General features: G+C 43.2%; 1 protein-coding gene across 1 annotated transcript; it reads right to left on the bottom strand.

The window, feature by feature from the left end:
- Positions 1-2,826: 2,826 nt before the first annotated feature.
- On the bottom strand, positions 2,827-20,825 carry ADISSP (adipose secreted signaling protein; the record flags this gene model as incomplete). The annotated part of the gene is given in 4 exon segments (XM_072406751.1): positions 2,827-3,386; positions 9,013-9,135; positions 14,169-14,307; positions 20,697-20,825. Coding segments are annotated over 4 exon segments (492 nt in total), but the record flags the coding sequence as incomplete, so codon positions are not given.

The following is a 20,825-nucleotide window of genomic DNA, read 5'->3' as shown; positions in this document are numbered from 1 at the left end:
GCCCATTGAAATATCATGTAGTAGGTAGGTACTTACCTCTGCTCCAAAGCTGTAGCCTCCATAGACTGGCATCCAATACGTTGAGTCGGAAGCCCATGCCCCCGATTGTGTTCTGTAGTTACTTCCTCCGGCCCAGATATCAATACCAGCTGTGGGTCAGGGAATGGAACCACAGCGCCTGGCGGAGGGGACTGACATACAGCACCCCGAGAAATAATGAATACCGAAGGTTCTTATGGAGAATGCAGTAATGGAATGGAGGGGGCTGAAACCCATCTTCCCAACTCCCCAAAGCAATGCAGCTCTGACACAAGAGTTTGCAGCACACTAACAATGCATTGTGGTGCTCTATACCCATTTTTAGCCAATTCCTTGTGGGTTCAATGGCCAATGCACAATAATGTGATATGGCGTCATAACACAATATACAAGGATGGGCTTCGGTGGATAGTGAATACAGTGATAGGGTAAAGAGCAGACAGCAGAATGGAAGGTGCCCAGGGGGCCCCAGGATCATAGCTCATACAATAGGCTGGGCAGGATGTGCCATGGACAAGGTGGGTAACAGCAATCAGATGTAATTAAGATGCTGGAAAGCAAAGAAATGGTGATGGTGCATGGGGAAAAAGATGGAGAGCAACGGGGTGCACACACCTGAAGGTTTATATAGGTTTGTATGCAAGACCACAATGATAAAAAGCCTCATAGTCATTGGCTTCAATGGAGAGCAGACCCAAGAGCTATGCCTTGGTTATAGGTGGCATGTATTGGACTGTACCCCTCAATTCTCTGGGTAGCCCTCTGGAACCAACACCATGCATAAAGTTTCCTTCCATAAATGGCCATTCAATTCCAGCCAATCTTCTTTACATTCCCCCTATAAGGACCCTATGTGATGCCAACGGCATGTTAAAAAATTAATAACTGAGGAAGAAACTCCAAGGGGTAAACCATCACAACATCAGTTGTAGGACAACGTTGGCCACTTCTGGAGGACTGGAATGACCTGCATCCGCCATATGCTTTATAAATAGGGATGTCGGCAAAGAAGTTTATAAATGGATTATTTGCCATGGCAATAAACAAAGGTGAACTTTGAGAGGAGAGAGGCAGAGGGTTCCGTGCCCAGTTCTGCTCAGACATCTGACAATTGACCTTCTCAGATTTTATTGGGTCACCTATGGTTGATGTCTCTGCAGCCACAAATTCCAAGGTCAAACTGTGAATGACCAAATGCCAGTATAGGTCAATGGCCAACCCTGGCACCCAGCCTGCAGAAGATATCTCCAGGGACAATCATTGATTTACAGTGCAATATGACATCTTTTTATTTTCATCTCAGAAAATGACAACTGTGCACATGGAAAAAAAAATCAGAGCAAAAATATACAATGCTATATAGATGCAAGAGTTAAACGTAACTTTATCTTAGGCTTTTCTTTGAAGGGACCAAATTGACACTTTTCTGGTGTTTCTAAGGAACGTTCTAGGAGGATTTCTGGGAGCACAATTTAGCGCATTGTGATCATTGGATGCCATGGAGAACCAAGAGCTGTGTAAAGTCTACGTGAAGTCACCCGAGGTTAGCTCGATGGTAATCCTCGTTACAACATGGACAACTATAGGATATTAGAAGATATCTATGGTGGCTTGCCTTCTTGAACATCTCAACTTTCAGATAAGTCTTCACACAGCTCCACCATTTCTACAGAGCTTGGGTTTTAGAGAATGTGGAGAAGTTCCTTACACGGTCATATGCCAGCCTGGTGACCCAATGAAAGATATATGGCTCGTTTTTCTAGATGAGGATATAAAAATAAGAGAACCTGTGTTGATCAAGTGGGCTTTGCATTTGCAGGCATGTTTATAGGAAAGCAAATGGGTCATGAATTCTGAATGATTCCAGAAGAATCTGAATCTCATGTGACATCAAACTCAAAGCCCATCAACACAAGCCCATGCTTGCCAAATATCTAAGCCCCCCGCCAGTACGGCGAACTAGCCCCTTTTTGCTGGCCTACAATGTATCTGTCTAGCATCATCCCATACAATGTCCACCACTAGTCCTGCATCGAGTATGGTGAACGTAAGGATCTTCCCAAATCCCCGTGTAGTGCCATGAAGTAAGGCAAGTCATACTCATAGATCATCTCCCTAGAAAAAGGAGCCCTTTATTCTTTATTAGCTGAGGAAGGAATCATTGCCTAGACTTTCAGAGCACCTATATCCATGATACATCTACAAAGACGACCATTCATGGCGTTTCCTTGCCCTTGATGCTCAGAGCACCGATCCATCATACATCTACAAGGAAGACCATTTATGGTCTACATCAACAGCACTGGAAGTTATGGCAAAGTTGGCTGATAAAACAAAAGCATTGACCTCCCTTTTGAAATTGAAGTCCCTCCATTCCCTAGCTATCAATACCATACCATGAATTACTTACTACTGCCATGTCCCGAAGTAGATTGGGTTGGATTTTGGTCTGGTGGTTTGGTAAGCCAACCAGACAAGGCAAGCATCCACTTGGACATTTGCCAACACAAGCTATAAACCAGTGTAATAGATCTATGTGTCTACCATTTCTGGGCCCCGTTATCTTTGCCAGGAGTCCTCACTGCTCTTTAGTTACATCTAGGCAACCGGAACACCACCAGGATTGGATCTCACCTTCCATTTTCCAAAGATATATGGGCACCCTTGGAATAACAGGAACGTTTACACCTCCATACCTTGTTGGATAGATTCTATCAGGTACTACAAGGAATATTCACCAGGGATATTATACTACGTCGGGGGGAGCTATGGAAAGAGGCTTAGAGCTGCAGGTTGAACAAAGACAACTTTATTAGGCAATTACAACTGTTCTGGGAAGGATAACACTTTGTCCTTGTGTATAAAGTGACTGAATGGAGTACAGCACTGTCCGTCATCTTCTCACAACCAATCATCTTCTCCCTTTAATGCTCTAACTAATATCTGCACAAGAGAGAAGCTGATTGGTTGTTAGGAGGACATGGCAGACACCTGTCCAGGCAAACACTACACACACGAGGACCTACAAAAAGCCACGGATTTGGCGCCAAATACTCGTACGTATCCAGGAGATGGCTGAAGCAGTCGTAGTTTTCTGCAACTTGGACATTCTGTAACAAAGCCATGGGAGGAGAAGGCTCCCATCTAATCCCTACTGTTCTCATGGCTATTTGAGAGATTTGGTTGTTTTCAGAAGCAGCGCAGCACAAGTAAGGAGAAAAAAAGTCCATCATCGATCTCCGCGACTCAGTCAAATCCATGCCAATCACTCTGCTCAGAATCGTACTCTGGCTCCGCCCCAATACAGCGGACGCCTTCCAACAGCATGGGAGTTCCATGATGGCGGTCTGCAAGAAAAAAAAAAAAGGATTTGAGACAGATGCAAACATTCTCTTTTACATACACAGCTAGTTAGAATTTTTGAATATACTCAAAGATAAACCAAGGTACTTTTTATTTACCTGAGAATAAGGGCTGCTTTAACTCAAGTATAAATCCAGAACACAATGAGGCTGTCACTACTAACATTCATAACATTAAACAATTTAAATGGCAATACAGTTATTGTAAATGTGTCTAAAGTGTGTAATGAGTAAATAAATCTATGGTGTATTATTAAAACATTCAAAGGGGAAACAATTAAAATCACATGAGAGCAGCCTGTACATCTGTATTTCTCATTTTTACAGATCAAAGTATTTTGTACATTTTGAATTTGTTATGATAGGGTCACTTGTGTTAACATGATATTTTATGCATTGTTAAAGGTCACCACTAGATGGCATTGTTTCCTTGTGTAAATTGTGTATCAAACTCTATAATCAGTTTGTTACATACATTAAACGAGGATACAGCACCCTCTAGTGCCCAGAGTATTTTTTTCTTAACAGTAGGTCAAAAAGACTATGCTAGTTCTAGAGTAGTAAATGACAGTAATAAATTATTTTAATACCAACATGATTATATATAGATGTTATTATATAATTAGGATATTCATACCTATACTGACCATTAATATTGAACATGTAGCACTAGTAGATGTTTAGCCATCTAGTCATGCAGTCTCTGTAGAAGACAGATTTGTGTGCAATTTTATAATTTTTACTGCAGATTGCATCACGTGATGAAATGCCAGGGCATTTAGTCATATGACCTGCACTGAAGGGAGCCTAAAGGACATGGCCCATCTGTTTATTTCTGCAACAACGCTTAATCCCTATTTAAAACAAGCAGCAACTGGAAGCACGTGTCAATATCTCCACACCTCATGTGTCTTAGAAAACAGAAAATCAACAGCAAAATTCTTAATGAAGCCGTCTGAGCGACTTCATTACCAGCAGGAAAACAGAAAATTTCTGCGGTCCTTGGCCTGCATCCAAACCGGTAAGATTCATCGGCAGAACTCCACAGAATCATTAACACGTCTGCAATATTACAGGAACGCAGAACGCTTTACAATCATTAACATCTCCTAAATTGATAATAAAACTCATCAGGCTTCCATTATAAAAGATGATGAAGTCCAAGGCGGAGTCATTTGGAGCTGCCAGATTTCAGCTTGCATTGAAAAGAAAAAAAATAGTACTGAAGCCTTATAAGCTTAAATAAAATATATTACAATATTTTAAAAGTTGCTTGTGCTCTGGCATTACTGCCCCCAATGGAGAACACCAGCACCCGTTTCGGGACACATTACTCAGGGACGATCCACTGGTTACATCTCCAGAAATACCCTGCTTGGACGCCATGTAGATCTAAGTGTGTGCAGAAAATGAGCAGCAGCAAATAAAAACTGTGAACACAAAATGTGACTTTTCTAGTCACTGGAACTGTAAAATGGTTTGTTCCTACCTTGAAGTTGTGCGTTTTTTTGGCGGTAAAGTTAGGAGAACATTTAGGGCACTTGGACCATTGGATTCCATGGAGAACCAAGAGCTGTGTGAAGTCCGTCTTTATGTGAAGTCACCTGAGATTAGCTGGATGGTGGTCCTCGTTCCCCCATGGACAATTAAAGGATTTGAGAAAATTACTGAAAGTTGAGATGTTCAAGGAAACAAACCACCATAGATATCTTCTCAAATCCTATAGTTGTCCATGGTGGAGCTAGGACGACTACCCAGTTAATATCAGGCGACTTCCCAGCTGGACTTCACAAGCTCCCCCATTTCTACAGATCTTGATTTTTAGTTAATCACCTACAATCAGAAGGTGGAGATGTTCCTTAGGCTTTCACATATCCCAACCCGGTGACTTGAAGCACTGAAGACCGAATCATAACCAGAAGGAAGCTTGGATTTCAAATGAATTTGATGAAGAACATTTGGCTGCTTTTTCCAGTTGATGATATAACAGTAAAAGAACCTCAATCAAGTGGGTTTTGCATTCATATAAAAGTTTATGGGAAAGCAAAACGATCGTAAAGCAGGTATTTCACTGACATGTGACATCTCCGGTGGCTCAGTGGTTAGCACTCCGGCCTTTGCAGCGCTGGGTCCCAGGTTCGATCCCCAGCCAGGACACTATCTGCATGGAGTTTGCAGGTTCTCCCCGTGTCTGCGTGGGTTTCCTCCGGGTACTCCGGTTTCCTCCCACATCCCAAAAACATGCAGTGAGGTTAATTGGCTTCTCCCTAACAATTGACCTTAGACTACATTAATGACAAATGACTATGGTAGGGACATTAGATTGTGAGCTCCTTTGAGGGAAAGTTAGTGACACGACTATGGACTTTGTACAGCGCTGCGTAATATGATGGCGCTATATAAATACTGTATAATAATAATAATAATAATAATAATTTAATAACTAAAGAAGAATTTCATGTTAAAGAGTAAATGTCATTTGGTTACGATGAAGGATCTACTTGGAGTGTTGAACGTTTGAATATCTGGATGTTCCTGCATGGCAAAGACTTCACAACAATGGTAAAATGAGATTTCTAGAAACAATGGGGAGGGGTGGTGCTGGGGTGCCGGGAAATTGTCATTCATAAGGAATTTGTGGAACTGGAAAAATAAATTCATGAGTTCATGGAGGACAGTTAAACCAAACCTAATGGATCACCTTACATGTATGTGTATCAAGCGGTTGAAAGCTGATCATTGAAAGAAACAATCAATATAATATATTCTCACTTAGGAATGGATGTAGAGAAGCCGACACACTTCTGATCTGTATTCACTTTTCTAAAGAGAACCACAGGCCATGGCATGTCTGCTCGTGGTAGAGCCACCATGTTTAAATATGGCGTCCAAATCCATCGAAGACGAGACACATACAAAGCAATCCTGATGATTAGGGTGACTTACAAACATTATCTTTGGATAAAGCCTTTCCAAAACAAAAAAAAACAATTGTGAAGCTAAGCACTAATTCACACAGCAAGGACCTCTCATAGCTGCTTAACAGGCGGAGGTGTAAAATTTTTCACCAGCTACTACTTGTATCATATAGATACATGGCTTCCACTGTATGGCTGAATGCGTGGAACCTCAATTTCTTTCCAATTTCGGTGTCATTTGGTTATACCTGATTGATCCCCTCACAAGTCCAGGAATGAGCAAAAAAAAAAAAAAAAACAACAGAGCAGATTAGCACATGGTACGGTTATTCCGTTGACTACCTGGCCGCTATACATGGTTTGTATTCAGGGATCAATCTAATTACTATTAGAATTTCCTTGGAGGAATTTGGGGTTTAAGTGGGCATTGCCTGCAAACTCATCACGAATCACCTTTATTCTCCCGGACTCCTCAAGAATCACAACTACGCTCTGTATCAGTGCCACACACTGTCCCCCCTCACCCAAATATCTGCCAAAAACCAGTGCCCTGCTCACTCTGCATATCTGTAAAGAAGGAGGAAGAATGTCCAAGGCTTGGGAAATCGGGGTGCTGACCAAAGAAGACCTACTTCTTCCAAACTTCAGGGAGGGGCTGGGAAAGGGCTTCGGGACAAGGCCAGTACTGGAGTCATGCAGAAAAGACACGAATGGTCGCCCAATTACCTAGAACAGCCAGTAGTATTCTGCATTGGCTTTTATGAACCATGGAAAGGTCACTCTGGGCTTTTTGTACGTTATCGTTGTGTCTGCTTTTGTACCGCCATAGATCAAGGCTGAATATCTTTGCTGTATATAACTGGATACTTTGTGACTCACAAACATTTGAAGCCAGTTGTATCTTTTATTCTCTGGAAAGGTGCTGTGCTATATTTACACACAAAGCACTTCATGGACGTCATCGAAGTTACAGCATGGCACACGTTCATAACAGAGCCACGTCAGGGACAAAGCGTCTTCTGATAATTCCCGGTCCTTGTAATGTACGTAAAACCACAAAGTGACACCGCCGGAGGGTGCAGTCACAGATATCTCTGCATAGCCGAGAGGTAATGGCATCTAAATTTGGATAATATCAATTTCCTGCATTGACTCACATCCTATCTTCTCTATTAAGCTTGGAGCTTCTATCTGATCTAGACTGGGCCGGGGGCCACAGCAGAGATTGGACAGGAGAGAACAGGACGCCAGGCAAAGCTTGTATATTCCCATGCAGAAAGACGGGCACAAGTGACAGTACACAACAATGGGTGGTATAAAAAAGCAGGGTGCTGAATTGGAGAGGGCAAATGGACAAGAATGGTAGGCAGTGAGGCATATGACTGTCTTACAACGTTCTGAGAGCCCCCCGATGGACGGAGCACACGTGGAGTAAAAACATCCTCTGCTACCAAAGGGTTGGTCTGCTTCCAATAAACGCCCACTTACTTCACTTTCAGGGCACTCATGGCACTTAGATGGCAGAAGATGCTCATACTTGACCAGATGGTTTTTGGCCATCATTAAACTTCTAGCCGTAAACCAGCAAGTTCCTCTCCCAGCGCCCATTATCTAGCCCATGCACGTTATTGGATCACAGCTAAGTGGACAAAACTGGATGACATATACAGTCCCCATGTAATGTTCCATTCAGATTACAGAGATGAGGACTGGAGCTGTGAGTTCAATGTTTTTTTCTTATTTTTGCATAGATTATTTAGATTATGTAAATGATAGTGGGGATGAATGTGAATGTCTACTGTATTCCTCCAGTGGTGGCCACTGAAAGATGAACCCTACTCATGCAAGTCTAGGGGACTTCCTGGGATCCCAAGAAGTGGGAGAATTGATTGGTGTTCATTTGGTGGAATTATTATTATTATTATTATTAATAAACAGGATTTATATAGCGCTAACATTATGCAGCGCTGTACATTAAATAGGGGATGCAAATGACAGAGGAATACAGACAGTGATACAGGAGGAGAGGACCCTGCCCCGAAGAGCTTACAATCTAGAAGGTGGGGGATATGTAGTGATGGTTTCAAAAGACAGAAGAAGACGGGTAGGCAAGTTTGAAAAGATGGGTTTTGAGCGTTCTTTTAAATGAGCAGAAAGTAGGAGCAAGCCAAATAGGACAAGGAAGACCATTCCAGAGAGTGGGGGCAGCTCTTGGAGCCGTGCGTGTGATGAGGTTATGATTGAGCCTTAAAGTTTTTGGGTTGGTTTACCTCATTTTTTTTGCAGCCTTTGCCCCATTGGGAATATTTTCCTTCCAACGATGGATTTTCAACGGGAATGGTTGAGAATTTATTCTTTTCGAAAAATGGCTTGAAAGAGGGGCCCCCATTGGAAGGATTTACCATCTTTTTGATTTCCTATTTTTATCCAACATTGATATTACATATTTTCCTTTTCTTAAAAACAAGCACTCATTTCCCATGGGTGGATGTTCAAAGATGTTGCATGGAGGGTGTAGACCATGGGGACAACTGAAGCATAAACTTTAGCTCACTTCTCTCACTTTAAAGTTCTCTAATGGGCATATAAAAAATGTCGGAGGGGTACCAAGTGGGTTATGGGCTTCATCCCATTAAGTTGGGCCATTACCAGTACCATGTTGTATAGTCGGAGCCCATCAGTATCACACTCACCCAACACCCTTGTCTGCATCACCACCTTGACAAAGGTTTTGTCATCAGTCTCACTGGTCAGGATCATCTCCTCCTTCAGGACTCCTTCCTTATGTGCTGTGTACTCACATTTGATGCTGTGCCCTATAAAAAAATATATAAATAATACAAAATTATTATAGATTGCCTTTTAATAGTTACAGCTGTAAATACAGTCCATTATTTTCACCAACGTATTCAATGTGACCCTTGATCAAGGCTCCTCACCTTTCATATTACTGCTATGAAGCCACTAAATCTCAATGCTAATAAGGTTTTTATTGATATAGGGAACATGGTACTGCGATTGATTCCATTACTATATTCCTACTTCTGGATATGGGCACTTTATTCTATGCCCAGAAAAGGGTAGTTTACCTGTTAGCACTTAATGGAAACATTGGAGGTTGCCTGAATGGCCAAAGAAAAGGGGTCTCCCAGTCATCTCAACAGCATTGGTTGGGACAGAGATGTCCAGACACCTCCAAGATTATGACCCAACCATCCTCAAGAACCTCAATAGCATTGGTTGGGACAGAGATGTCCATAAAGCTCCAAGAATATGACCCAACCATCCCCAAGAACCTCAATAGCATTGGTTGGGGCATAGATGTCCATAGACCTCCAAGATTATGACCCAACCATCCCAAAGAACATCAACAGCATTGGTTGGGACAGAGATGTCCATAGAGCTCCAAGATTATGACCCAACCATCCTCAAGAACCTCAATAGCATTGGTTGGGACAGAGATGGCCATAGACCTCCAAGATTATGACCCAACCATCCGAGGTTCCTGTATGTCTGAAAAATTACACGGCACCGCAATTATCCCTCTGGAAAAGACAATTAGAGCAACACACGGGGGATCGTTTTATCATGTGTCACTGCCGCTCCTCCACCCCCCTCCTGTATTCAGTAACCAGATCATCTCCCGTCTCATGGATCAAATACAGCTGTGAATTCACAACATCAATTAGAAAATGCTGCATAAATGGGCCTTGGCGACACATCATCACGAGAATACAAGATTTTAATGTTCTAGGCATTGAAAAACTGAAAACGATTAATTTAAGGAGACCAAACCGACTCATACAGTTCTGTTTTTCAGCCACATGCTGACATATAAAACAATCTGCTCTCTCCGTTCCTCCAATAGCCTACTACCGACTTCCTCACTCATAACCTCATCACACGCACGGCCCAAGACTTTTCTAGAGCTGCCCCCACTCTCTGGAATGGTCTTCCTCGTCCTATTCAGCTTTCTCTTACTTTCTGCTCATTTAAAAGATTCCTTAAAACTCAACGCTTCAACCTCACCAACTCAAAATGAATAGTAATAATAATAATATTATAGTCCTCCAGTCCACCCAACCCCTGTTTTTGGTAATCCAGGACCTTCTATAAGATACAGAACTCATGGAGTGGCCAGAGGCCATACTTCCTAACACTACCATTAGCATTTACTGGCCGCATCCTTCCTATGCACCAAACCTCTCTTTCCTGCAGAAGAATAAGAATGGAGCCCTCATAGTTTTGGGAACACCGGATATGGAAAAGTACGTAGGTACATAGTCACTGGGCAACATTTTAAGGTGGTTCATCAGATGCAGACTTCATATACCTACCTAACCAATAAAATTAAACTTCTACATAAACTAAATCATTACTTATCTAAAGAAGGGGCAATAAAATTCCCTTTCCTGACACGCCACTCTTGTTTAATACTCCTACGTGTGGTAGTTCCTGCTAACCCTACGGCAAGCCATGGGTCCTTCCACCGGTCCATACAACACTATGGGACTTACAGATGGGGAAAACCTTTGGGTTCCACAGGAGGAACTGGTATTTGTCCCATTTAGCTGCCCAACTTGGGAATGTGGAGAGCAACGTCATGGCAGCAGTTCAAGGCCACCAAAAAGGCAAATAAACTTTTATTCTTTCTACCGGTGGGGACCTGCACATACAGGGATTTTATACTCGATGGGTCTTCCAAGACGGGTGATAATCCACCCAATCGTGCCATGGGGGCCACCCAGAGCAATGGATATGCAAAGACACAAGTATGTGTAGGGTAGCCCCGGGGGGGGGGATAAATCCGACTTATCTGAAACTCACTGATCCTTTAAGCCACCAAACACAACAATGACACAAAAAGGAGATCAGTAAAACGGCAGACGGTCGCTCATCTCCCAACCCTTCCCCGACCTCTCACCACATCCAAGGGACTTTCATTCTAAGAAAAAAAACAAGCCGCAGACCTCGGTTTTTCCGACTCCACAGCTCAACATTCATTCTTTACGGGCAGACAATGTCAATCTGTATGTGTGGAGGGGAATCTTGTAAAGGTGAATGAGAAGAAGTGGAACCAAAGTCGCAAAGTTCAAGCAAAATGCTAATTCATTCAGAGGAATGTTGTAGAAGACCAACTTTTCAGGGGAAGGCACCCGCCTTCCTCAGGGCTTTACACGTTCCACTTCAGGGCTTGGCTGGGACGGTCACAAAGTTCAAACAAAAAGCGATGATAGACCGATAGAAGTGATAGAAGACCGATAGAAGACGGGGTTTATAGTCCTTCCTCAGGCCAGTGTATGGTTCGTTACTACTTTTAGGTGTATAGTATACGGGGTCCCGATAATACCACACTGTACTACCATCATACAAGCTAAACTATACGAAAATACTAAAAGCAACAAGTTCAGTCACAGCAATTCTAAGCCCTGAGGAAGGCGGGTGTAAGGCTTTGAAACGAGTCGGTTTTTTGCTTGAACTTTGACAGTCACAGGCCCCGAGGAAGGAATGCGTAAGACCCTGAAACGAGTCGGTCTTCTACTTTAACAAACACTTTGCTTGAACTTTGTGACAGTCACCATAAAGCCCCAAGGAGGCAATGTGTGTGGCACTGAGGAAGAAGTGTGTAAACCTCTGAAACGAGTTGGTCTTGAATGACTGAATTAGCATTTTGCATGAACTTTGTGGCAGTCACCGTAACGCCCCGAGGAAGCAATGAGTAAGGACCTGAGAAAGGAGGATGTAAACCCCTAAAACGAGTCGGTCATTTTCTACCACCGTGAAGTGAATTGATATTGGGAAATGAGGGAGCAGTGCAAACCTTTGTTGGATAACAGCCCTCTATCATAACACCAGCAGAAATTGGAACTCTTACTTTAATAATGTGACTCAGAAACATGAAATTTACACTGCAAAGAAGAAAAAAAAGTAATAGACTTTACAGGTATGCCAAGGAAACTGGACATGGTAAAATATTTCCTCTGGGTTACTGGCAAGACCTCCCCCAGTCATTATTCCTGCCTCTGTCCACCAGGGGGTTTGGGTGTTCCAGGGTAAATACAAATATATTTATAAATTACATTATTAAGGTACAACCACAAGTCCAGGGCCAAGGGAACATTTTTTGCATTGATTTAACTGATAATATGTAGTATTAGTTTTCCACCACTAGATGTCCTCAGTCTTCTGAGCTGTGTGACAGCCAGAATCCTTTACCCCATTGCTCAGAGTTCAGGCTGTCATGGACCTTCCCCCCGCCTGTGACTGCACCATATAAAAGAAGCAGCACAGTATTGAGACCATTTCTCTCACTCTGCTCTCTTCTGCGGGCACTATGTACCTTTACTGAAGTCTGAAAATAACCGAATATTCCACACAGTCCAGCAGTCTGTATATATAAACAGATGCAGAGATTGTTCAGTGAACGGACATAGAATGACATTTCCATTCCGAGTTTGAAAATTTGCTTCCAAATGAATTCAATTAGAGCGCGTTTCGCTGCCAGCCCTTCGCTCTCATAATGAGTTTGCAAATCTTAAACCAATTTTCCTGCCTCCGCTTTCTGGGTAAATGGATGATCATAGCTGTCCGGGGAAGGCAGCCATTAGGGTGCACTTAGCTTATTAGGAGAGCGCGGCGTGAGTCATGGACGGGCGAAGACTAATGGCGGGTAAAGGCCTCCGCGGCAGCTCCCATTCAGTGAAGTTGTAGCAATCTCAAACATGCGATTTTTAGGAGGTGCAGTGATATATAAAGAACAGGCAGAGATTCTATCCCCAGCCTATCAGAAATCAGAGTTTCAGACTGAGCCAATCAGCTCTCTACAGCAGTGCCACTCACTGACTGAGGAAAGGATTCTTCACTGTAAGGTCTGTGACCCAGCTAAATGGGGCTGGGGAGAAGAGTAAAGTGTGACAGCTGTGGCCCTATGTGCAACATCCCGTGGATCCCCCATTGCAGTAATGGCTGCAGTGATATCACAGAGTCAGAAAGGCGGAGAGAGGTCAGAGCAGCAGAAGAAGATGACTCATTGCAGACATTGTGAAGTCAATGTACCCTATAACGTTGTTCCTGCAGTGTCAGGAGACAGATGCTCCATGTTGTGATCTATTAAAGCATAAAAATTGGAGAAGAGGAGGATTTACAATCATGTTATCTATCTAAAATCAAACATTTAACACATTCTTGTCTTCCTACAGAATTAGACAATCTTCCCTGGGAGGAGCGGTGACTACACGAAGACCTTGGAAAGGACCAATGTACAACACTCCTATTAGAATTGAACAACAATGCTAATTGGGGTAATGTCCAACCCATCATTGGACAGGGACATGTCTGTGAGCATGCCTCATCTTTGACCCAAATGGTAACACTTCCAACAAGTCCTGGGTTTTACCCTCCACCATTACTTATTGGTGATGGAGGAAAAGAAGTCTTTGTTAGTAAGCCAGGCAAGGCGGATACCCACTGTAGATAAAGTTTAGAAGAGACTGGCAATTTGGGAGGTGTTAAAAAAAAACTGGGCAACTGCCCATGGCCCCCACATTTTAAAGACCATCAACCCAAATCCAAGCTGAGTAAGTGCGGTCACTATAAAAAGGTGATGATTAGAAATAATCTATAAATGGACAATCGTGTTTGTCTAGTCACCTTCTATCCCAACAATAGCAACATCTATACCAAGTCCAATGTCTATACCGATATCCCATATAAATCATTCAAAGATTGGCTTTGGTAGCCATGTTTGGCTACGTTCATTCTCTACACAAACACTGGGCTCCCAATCACAAATCTCAGGCCTTACGCCCCTCCCAAACCAACGACACCAAAAAGCAATGCTTGGTCTCACCTTCCAGCACTGCGGTGATGTTGGTCACTTTGAGGTTCAGGTTCGGTAGCGGTACCGCACAAATGTTCTTCCCCAGCTTCTGATTTAAAGGCAATGTGAAGGTGATTTCGTACTTGTGCAAAATCTTCAGAAAGCCGACCTGTAAGATCAGAAGGAGAAACCAGGTATTAGAACAACCTAATCGAAAACTAATGGCTTGCCGGCCAGCTTCTTCACCACATATAACATTTAACAAACTGTGTTCTCTCCGGCCACTTTTAGCTGGGCGCAGCACCCAGCACTTTTCAGTAACCACTCGGCTGTTTTTGGGTGATAACTGAAGAGTTAGGCACTGGGACCACCACCCGCCTACAGCTTCTTCCATAGACATGGAAGACATAGGTGTTACGGTCATCAGCTAAATCTTTATCTTATCAGTGGGAGTTAAGGTTCTCAAACCTCATTTCAATACAAGGGAAAGTACTGAACCAAATGCAGGCTCTGCTTCCTACTTCATCATCATCATCGAACAAGCAACCCAAATGAAACTAAAAACTCAGCAAAGGCTTCACCATATTTTTGAATAATTCCTGAATGCTTGTTCGTAGCACCAAGAATCCTACACTTGAAGCCCCTATTTAGAATAGGTTTGTCATAAGACACACTCCATTATGTTTTTAGTAGCTTATTTATCTTTAAGTGGAACCCACCCACCGCTGGAAGCCCCATTAGATATTTTCTGGTCTGGTGACCTCATGAGAACTTTCTCTACTTCCTCCGGTGTCCTGCAGCTCCAGCCTCGGAGATGACGCACCCCTGAGGGACCTGCAAACCACAGGCTCTGCTAAAAGGAAATAAGCAAAATGACAAAACAATTGTTGTGGGGACTGGACAATGGAAGAAGCTGGGGACACCACTGGAGCATAATAAAGCAAGCAAAGCTTGGGGAGTGGCAAATATTTAACAAACATGGAGTAAAATTGCGTAGGACTTTAAGATTTCAGAGGAAAGGTGAATTGTAAAGCAAACTAAGCGTAAGATTTCACACGGTGGCCATAGTTGCAAACAAAGGCTTTGAAAATCCACCCAACCTGCCACAGACTGACGAATAATGTTCGGGACCACCGATTGTTTTGGGCGAATCATCCGACTTGTACGTAGCTTAGGAGTTGACTGAGAAACAACAGTCCCATGCAAAGACGCTGCATTACCATCCTAAAAGCACCAGGAAACCCGGTTCTATCTCACGGTGATGGTTTATCTTGCATTGAGTGGTATTTTTTTAAATTAAATTCCGTGTTACCTTTTCATGTTCTCTGGTCATTTATTTTAAACCGATGTTCATGGAGGACTTGTACTAGTGGCCTTTACTACACTATTATAAATAAAACCATGGAATGTCCCTATGAAATGAAGTACATCTGACCCACATCAGTTTTTGTTTTAGAAAAGATACTTTTTTATTGCTTAGTTTAAATTGGCCAGATATTTGACACATTTGTGATAATCAATAGGTCCCAGTGGTTTGGGAGGATGATAAAAGTTGTGTGCATTGTGGCCGATCTATTCTGCACAACAAATTTTTTTCCATCACGTGCTTCTGAAAATCCTCCCACTGTTATCTTCTGCCAAAGATCCTCCAAACGGGTGTACGACGTGCTCCAGCTGATCTTCAATAATGGGCCTCCTGACATGCAGCCAATTGTTCCAGAGTGGGAAGTAGTTAGGGTTTCAAAAGACAGAAGATGGGTGGGCAAGTTTGAAAAAATGGGTCTTTAGTGCTCTAACAAATGAGCCGAGAAGGCCTAAACCTATATAGGGGAATACAGGAAACAATCAGTCCAATGCTAACATACTGCTGCGCAGGCCTCAATCTATAAGAGGAATTCAGGAAACAAACTGTCCGATACCAGAAGAATAACGACCAATGCTAATATACTGCTGAGCAGGCCTGAGTCTGTACAAAGAGAATCCAGAGGAGATACAAGTCCGGCACTACAATACCAACAATACCCAACTGCAGGCCTGGACCCATTCAGGAGACCATCCATTCATTACCAGAAGAACAATGTCCAATGCTAACAGTACCAGGCAGGCCTAAAATCCATACATGGGGGAATTTAGGAGGCAAATCCGTCCACCACTAGAAGAACTACATCCAGTGCCAACATACTGCCAGGAAGGCCTGAACCCATACAGGAGGATTTCAGGAGATCATCAGCCTGATACCAGAAGAACAAGGTCCAATGCCAACATACTGACGAGCAGACCTAAACCTATACAGGGGGAATTGAGGAGGCCATCAGTCCCGTTACCAGAAGAGCAAGGTCCAGTGCCAACATACTGCCAAGAAGCCCTGAACCAATAACTGAAGAATTCAGGGGGCCATCAGTTTGGCACCAGGAGAATGTCCAATGCCAACATACTGCCGAGCAGGCCTGACCCCATACAGAAGACTCCGGGAGACAATCAGTCTAACATAGAATAATACCAACAATACCATACCACCAGGCAGACCTGAACCCATATAGTATAAAATTGTCCAATGATAACAAACGGCCAAGCAGGCCTGAACATATACAATAGACTATCATTTCAACCTAAAACACAGAAAGATATTTTAAAAATGACTGGTCGTGTATCCACTTGTTCTGTCTTTGGAAAGATCAACCTGGAAAATTGCATCGATAAAGCTTCTGGGTCTTGGAAGGTTAAAACTCCAAAATGTGGGTAAAATTTGGTCATCATTATTTTCTGTGTAAGATTGAAAACACTTTATCCTCAAGGCAGAGTTTACCCAACATATGTATGCTTTATTTTTGGTGTATTATAAGTGTGGCACAGAGAAAATAAATTGTTCCACCAGAGGTTTGAGTGCCACATCCCGGCAATTTCATGTTTTCTTGTAGCCAAAGTTGGAATGAATAAGCAGACCATCGTGGGGAGGATGGCTGAATTATGGACATTTATCCAATTCCTATATCTGTGGAGGACCCCTTTATAGGGAAAGGTTTTTACCCCTATCAGGTTTTAGGTTTCACCGTCTTACCTGATGGCCATGGTTCTCCGCTACGTCAGACGATAGGTAGCCCAAAATTGGTCTCAGATAAGTAGGTGGTGAAGGGGAAATCCTTCATCGGTGAAAACAGTTATGGCGATTACCATATAGAAGTGAATATCTGGACAAACCTCCAAAATTACCATTCCCCACTTATTTTTGGGAGCAAGGCTGGGTTCACAGAGCATTGATGCCTTGCCATTCATTCTTCATGGCTTCCCAAGGTGAATCGGAGGAGCAGAGTAACGCATCATCATTGTGCCACGATGTCTTATATAAATTACTGCCATGAACTTAATCTGGTAAAATAGGAAACCCATTCGAATAAATAGGCTAAAAGGCGGCCACCATGCTGTGGGTGGTCAAATGGCAAACCATTAACCTGTGGAAAGGCATCAATACAATTTTGCCAAACTATACTCGCAAATTTTGGCAAAATTTTATAAGACTTTAGATGATATTCTTCTCTGAATTAAAAGTATAACTGTTATGATGGCCATTGATTTTTACCTTTCATCCCTATCCCCTTTATATCTATAGAAGAAGCCATTGCCATCAATCAGGCTGGACTTAAACATGTCCGTCTTTATCCGTCTCTATTACAAAGTGAATTGATCAGACCAGAATTAATTTCCAGCTTTACCGAAGTAAATCTGGCTGCATCAACCCCGTCATTTTTTTTATCCTGGGCTTGCAGCCACCAAATCTAAAGACGGGTAAGCTGCAAAAAATTACATTCTTAGGACTAGCTGCCTCCCGACACACTATGTGAAGTTCCTTTCTTGGCCAGCAGAGGGTTAATTGATAAAACAAGTTCACCGGCAGTGTGCCAGTTGGCGTTATTATCCCCCGGGACTGCTGGTCAGCTGCTAGCGGATACAAGTTGATTGCCTCGTATTGCAGCCTAAAAACACACAACATGGTTCAGCAGTGAGCAATCGCTCTCAATGGGATGCAAAAACAAAAAAAGTGAAGCAAATAATGATCCTCCCCACCCCCTAAGCAATTTTAATGGGCCAGTACACCAATTTCTCCAAACCTTTTAGGATCAGGACACATTAGTCTCTCACCATGCTCTAAGCCATACAGTAAATGAAAAAGTCGCCAGCGGGGAGCAATTCTCGCCATCCGCTGCAAGCATTGTGCAGGAACATAGTGTTACACGCTGCGCGTCTTTTATAGCACCTAAAAATAAAAATGTTTATGCGCGATGAAAAAGCTGTAAACACAGCCGCGTGATCAATAGAAAGACGGAAAATAGGAGTTTAGCGGGTCTGGTGAGTGCCGTGGACAGACGTCTGGAGTCTAATGCGTTCCTATAATAGGATATTCAGCTCAGCGAGCGGCACCGACGTTCAGGAAGCCGCACAACGTCACGAGAAAAAAGGGGCCGTGTCTACCAAACGGTGCAACAAACAGGTCAGGGAATTGATCATTGGAATGCATGTGAAAGACCCAACGGGCATGGTGACAACCTTGGAGCATATTGTAACAGAGTGGCTTGGTGTTGTCAGCTGCAACAGGAAGTGATAAGCTCAGCAATATGAATCAGGTCAACAGGACAGCAGAGGCACTCTAGCAACTCTTTGCCCCTAGACTAGTAAATGGGCCCCATTGTCCCAAAGGGGCCAAGGCCCAGTTCCCTCTTTTGTAGCTACCCATGTACCAAACCCATACTGCTCTTTACCCTGAAACTGGTTTTATTTCAGCAATGGGACTTTGATCCCGCCATCTAAAAAAAAGCCCCAACAAAAAGGCCCATTTCTGGCAAGAAAAGGAAATGCTGACAAGCATAGAATTCCGCACAGCCGGAGGTCATTGCACCCCGCTGTGCAGAAAGTGGCTGAAAGAGGCAAATTAATCCAATTATAAACCCGTTGTTTAGTGTCTGGAGCCTCCTGCGCTGACTCACAATGTACAATAGGAGGCGGCGATGAGGGGGTACGCAGGCCAGCGATAACAATTACACCGGCTCGCCTTTCACAACATTGCTAGGACTAATTACTGAAACCATTTAAAGGGCAAATCCACCTTCCAGGCAAAGGTCACCTTCTAAAGGGACGCATGAAACAAAGCAACGCCACGCCGCGCATTCCGACTCTGGCGGCTTTCACGTATCGTTATCATATCAAAGGTTTACCTAAAATCACTAAAAGTTATGTTTGATAAAAATGAATAAACCTCTCAGCAGGTCCAGAAATGTAAAGAAAAGGAACGCTGCATTCCATAGACACAGCTGCAATCTCACAGGCTGGGAAAATAATGACACGGAATGCCGGTTGTGAGCATTCCATATACCGTGCTGTCTACTCACAGGCTGGGAATGAAAACACACGGAATGCCGGTTGTGTGCGTTCCCTATACCGTGCTGTCTACTCACAGGCTGGGAAAATAATGACACGGAATGCCGGCTGTGTGCGTTCCCTATACCGTGCTGTCTACTCACAGGTTGGGAATATAAAGAAAAGGAATGATGGTTCTGCGTATATTCCCAGCATGTGAGTAGACATCACTGTATATGAAATGCAAAGACAAGGAATGCCGGTTGTGTGAGCATTCCATATACACAGCTGCTTCCAGTCATACTCATATGTTGAGAATACAAATACACAGAATGCTGCCTGTGAGTTTTCCATATACAGAACAGCCTACACATAAGTTGCTCACATGCTATGAATGCAAAACCACGGATTGCTAGCTGTGTGTGCATTCCATAGACCGAGCTGCGTACAATAACACAGTATGGGAATGCAAACACACAAATGCTGGATCTGCATGCATTCATCTGCATGCATGGACAACAGTCACATGTTGGGAGTGCAAAGAAATGGAATGTTTGCTCTGTATGCATTCCATAGACAGAGCTGACTACAGCCGCACTCCCATGGAAGGCCGCCTCTGTCAGCATTCCATATACAGACCAGTGTACTCCTTTGCTATGAATATAATGACAGGAAATGCTGGTTCTGTGTGCATTCCATAGACCGACCTGCCTACAGTCACACTTGTGTGCTTGTTCTCCATTTTGTCACAAAGTTGTATTTTATTTGAGGGACCTTGGAATATCAGTTGGAACCGACTTACCGGCAAGACTCCATAAAAGTATATAACGATAGCCTGGAAAACATGCTGAAAGCAGCCCATTGCTCCACCTACTGGCTGAAAATTATAAAAAAATATATATATTTATGCAAATTGTATTTTATTTTTTGTCTGTTAAAAAAAACACTAAAATGGACTTTAATTCTGCCTATAGCAGCAGTTGCTCCACACCACCCCCTGTTGGTACCCCTCGACCTGAATCTAATGGGCTGTAAACACAGTATAGAGGTATTACCTGCACTCACTTCCAGAGACAGCTGGGAATGGATTGGTGTGCTGAACTCTGCCCACTTCCTGTACCTGGTGACACAGCGGTCATAGCAGTTCAAACTCCACACTGCATTCCCCACAAAGGCAGCACCAATTTTTAGTTAAAAAAAAAAAATTACCTTTACTAAAAAGTTTCCATCTGGCTCCTGGGAGACCATCACCACCGAATCGTGCAGCTTCTCCTCAAAGTGGACATGATTGTGAGCGCCCTCTTCTGGCAACCCAGCGGCAAAGCGGACGCCGGCCAC

This window comes from Pyxicephalus adspersus, chromosome 3 (assembly GCF_032062135.1).
Source record: "Pyxicephalus adspersus chromosome 3, UCB_Pads_2.0, whole genome shotgun sequence".
NCBI lineage: Eukaryota > Metazoa > Chordata > Amphibia > Anura > Pyxicephalidae > Pyxicephalus > Pyxicephalus adspersus.
Note: the sequence above shows the minus strand (reverse complement) of the source record. Positions and strands in the feature narration are given on the sequence as shown.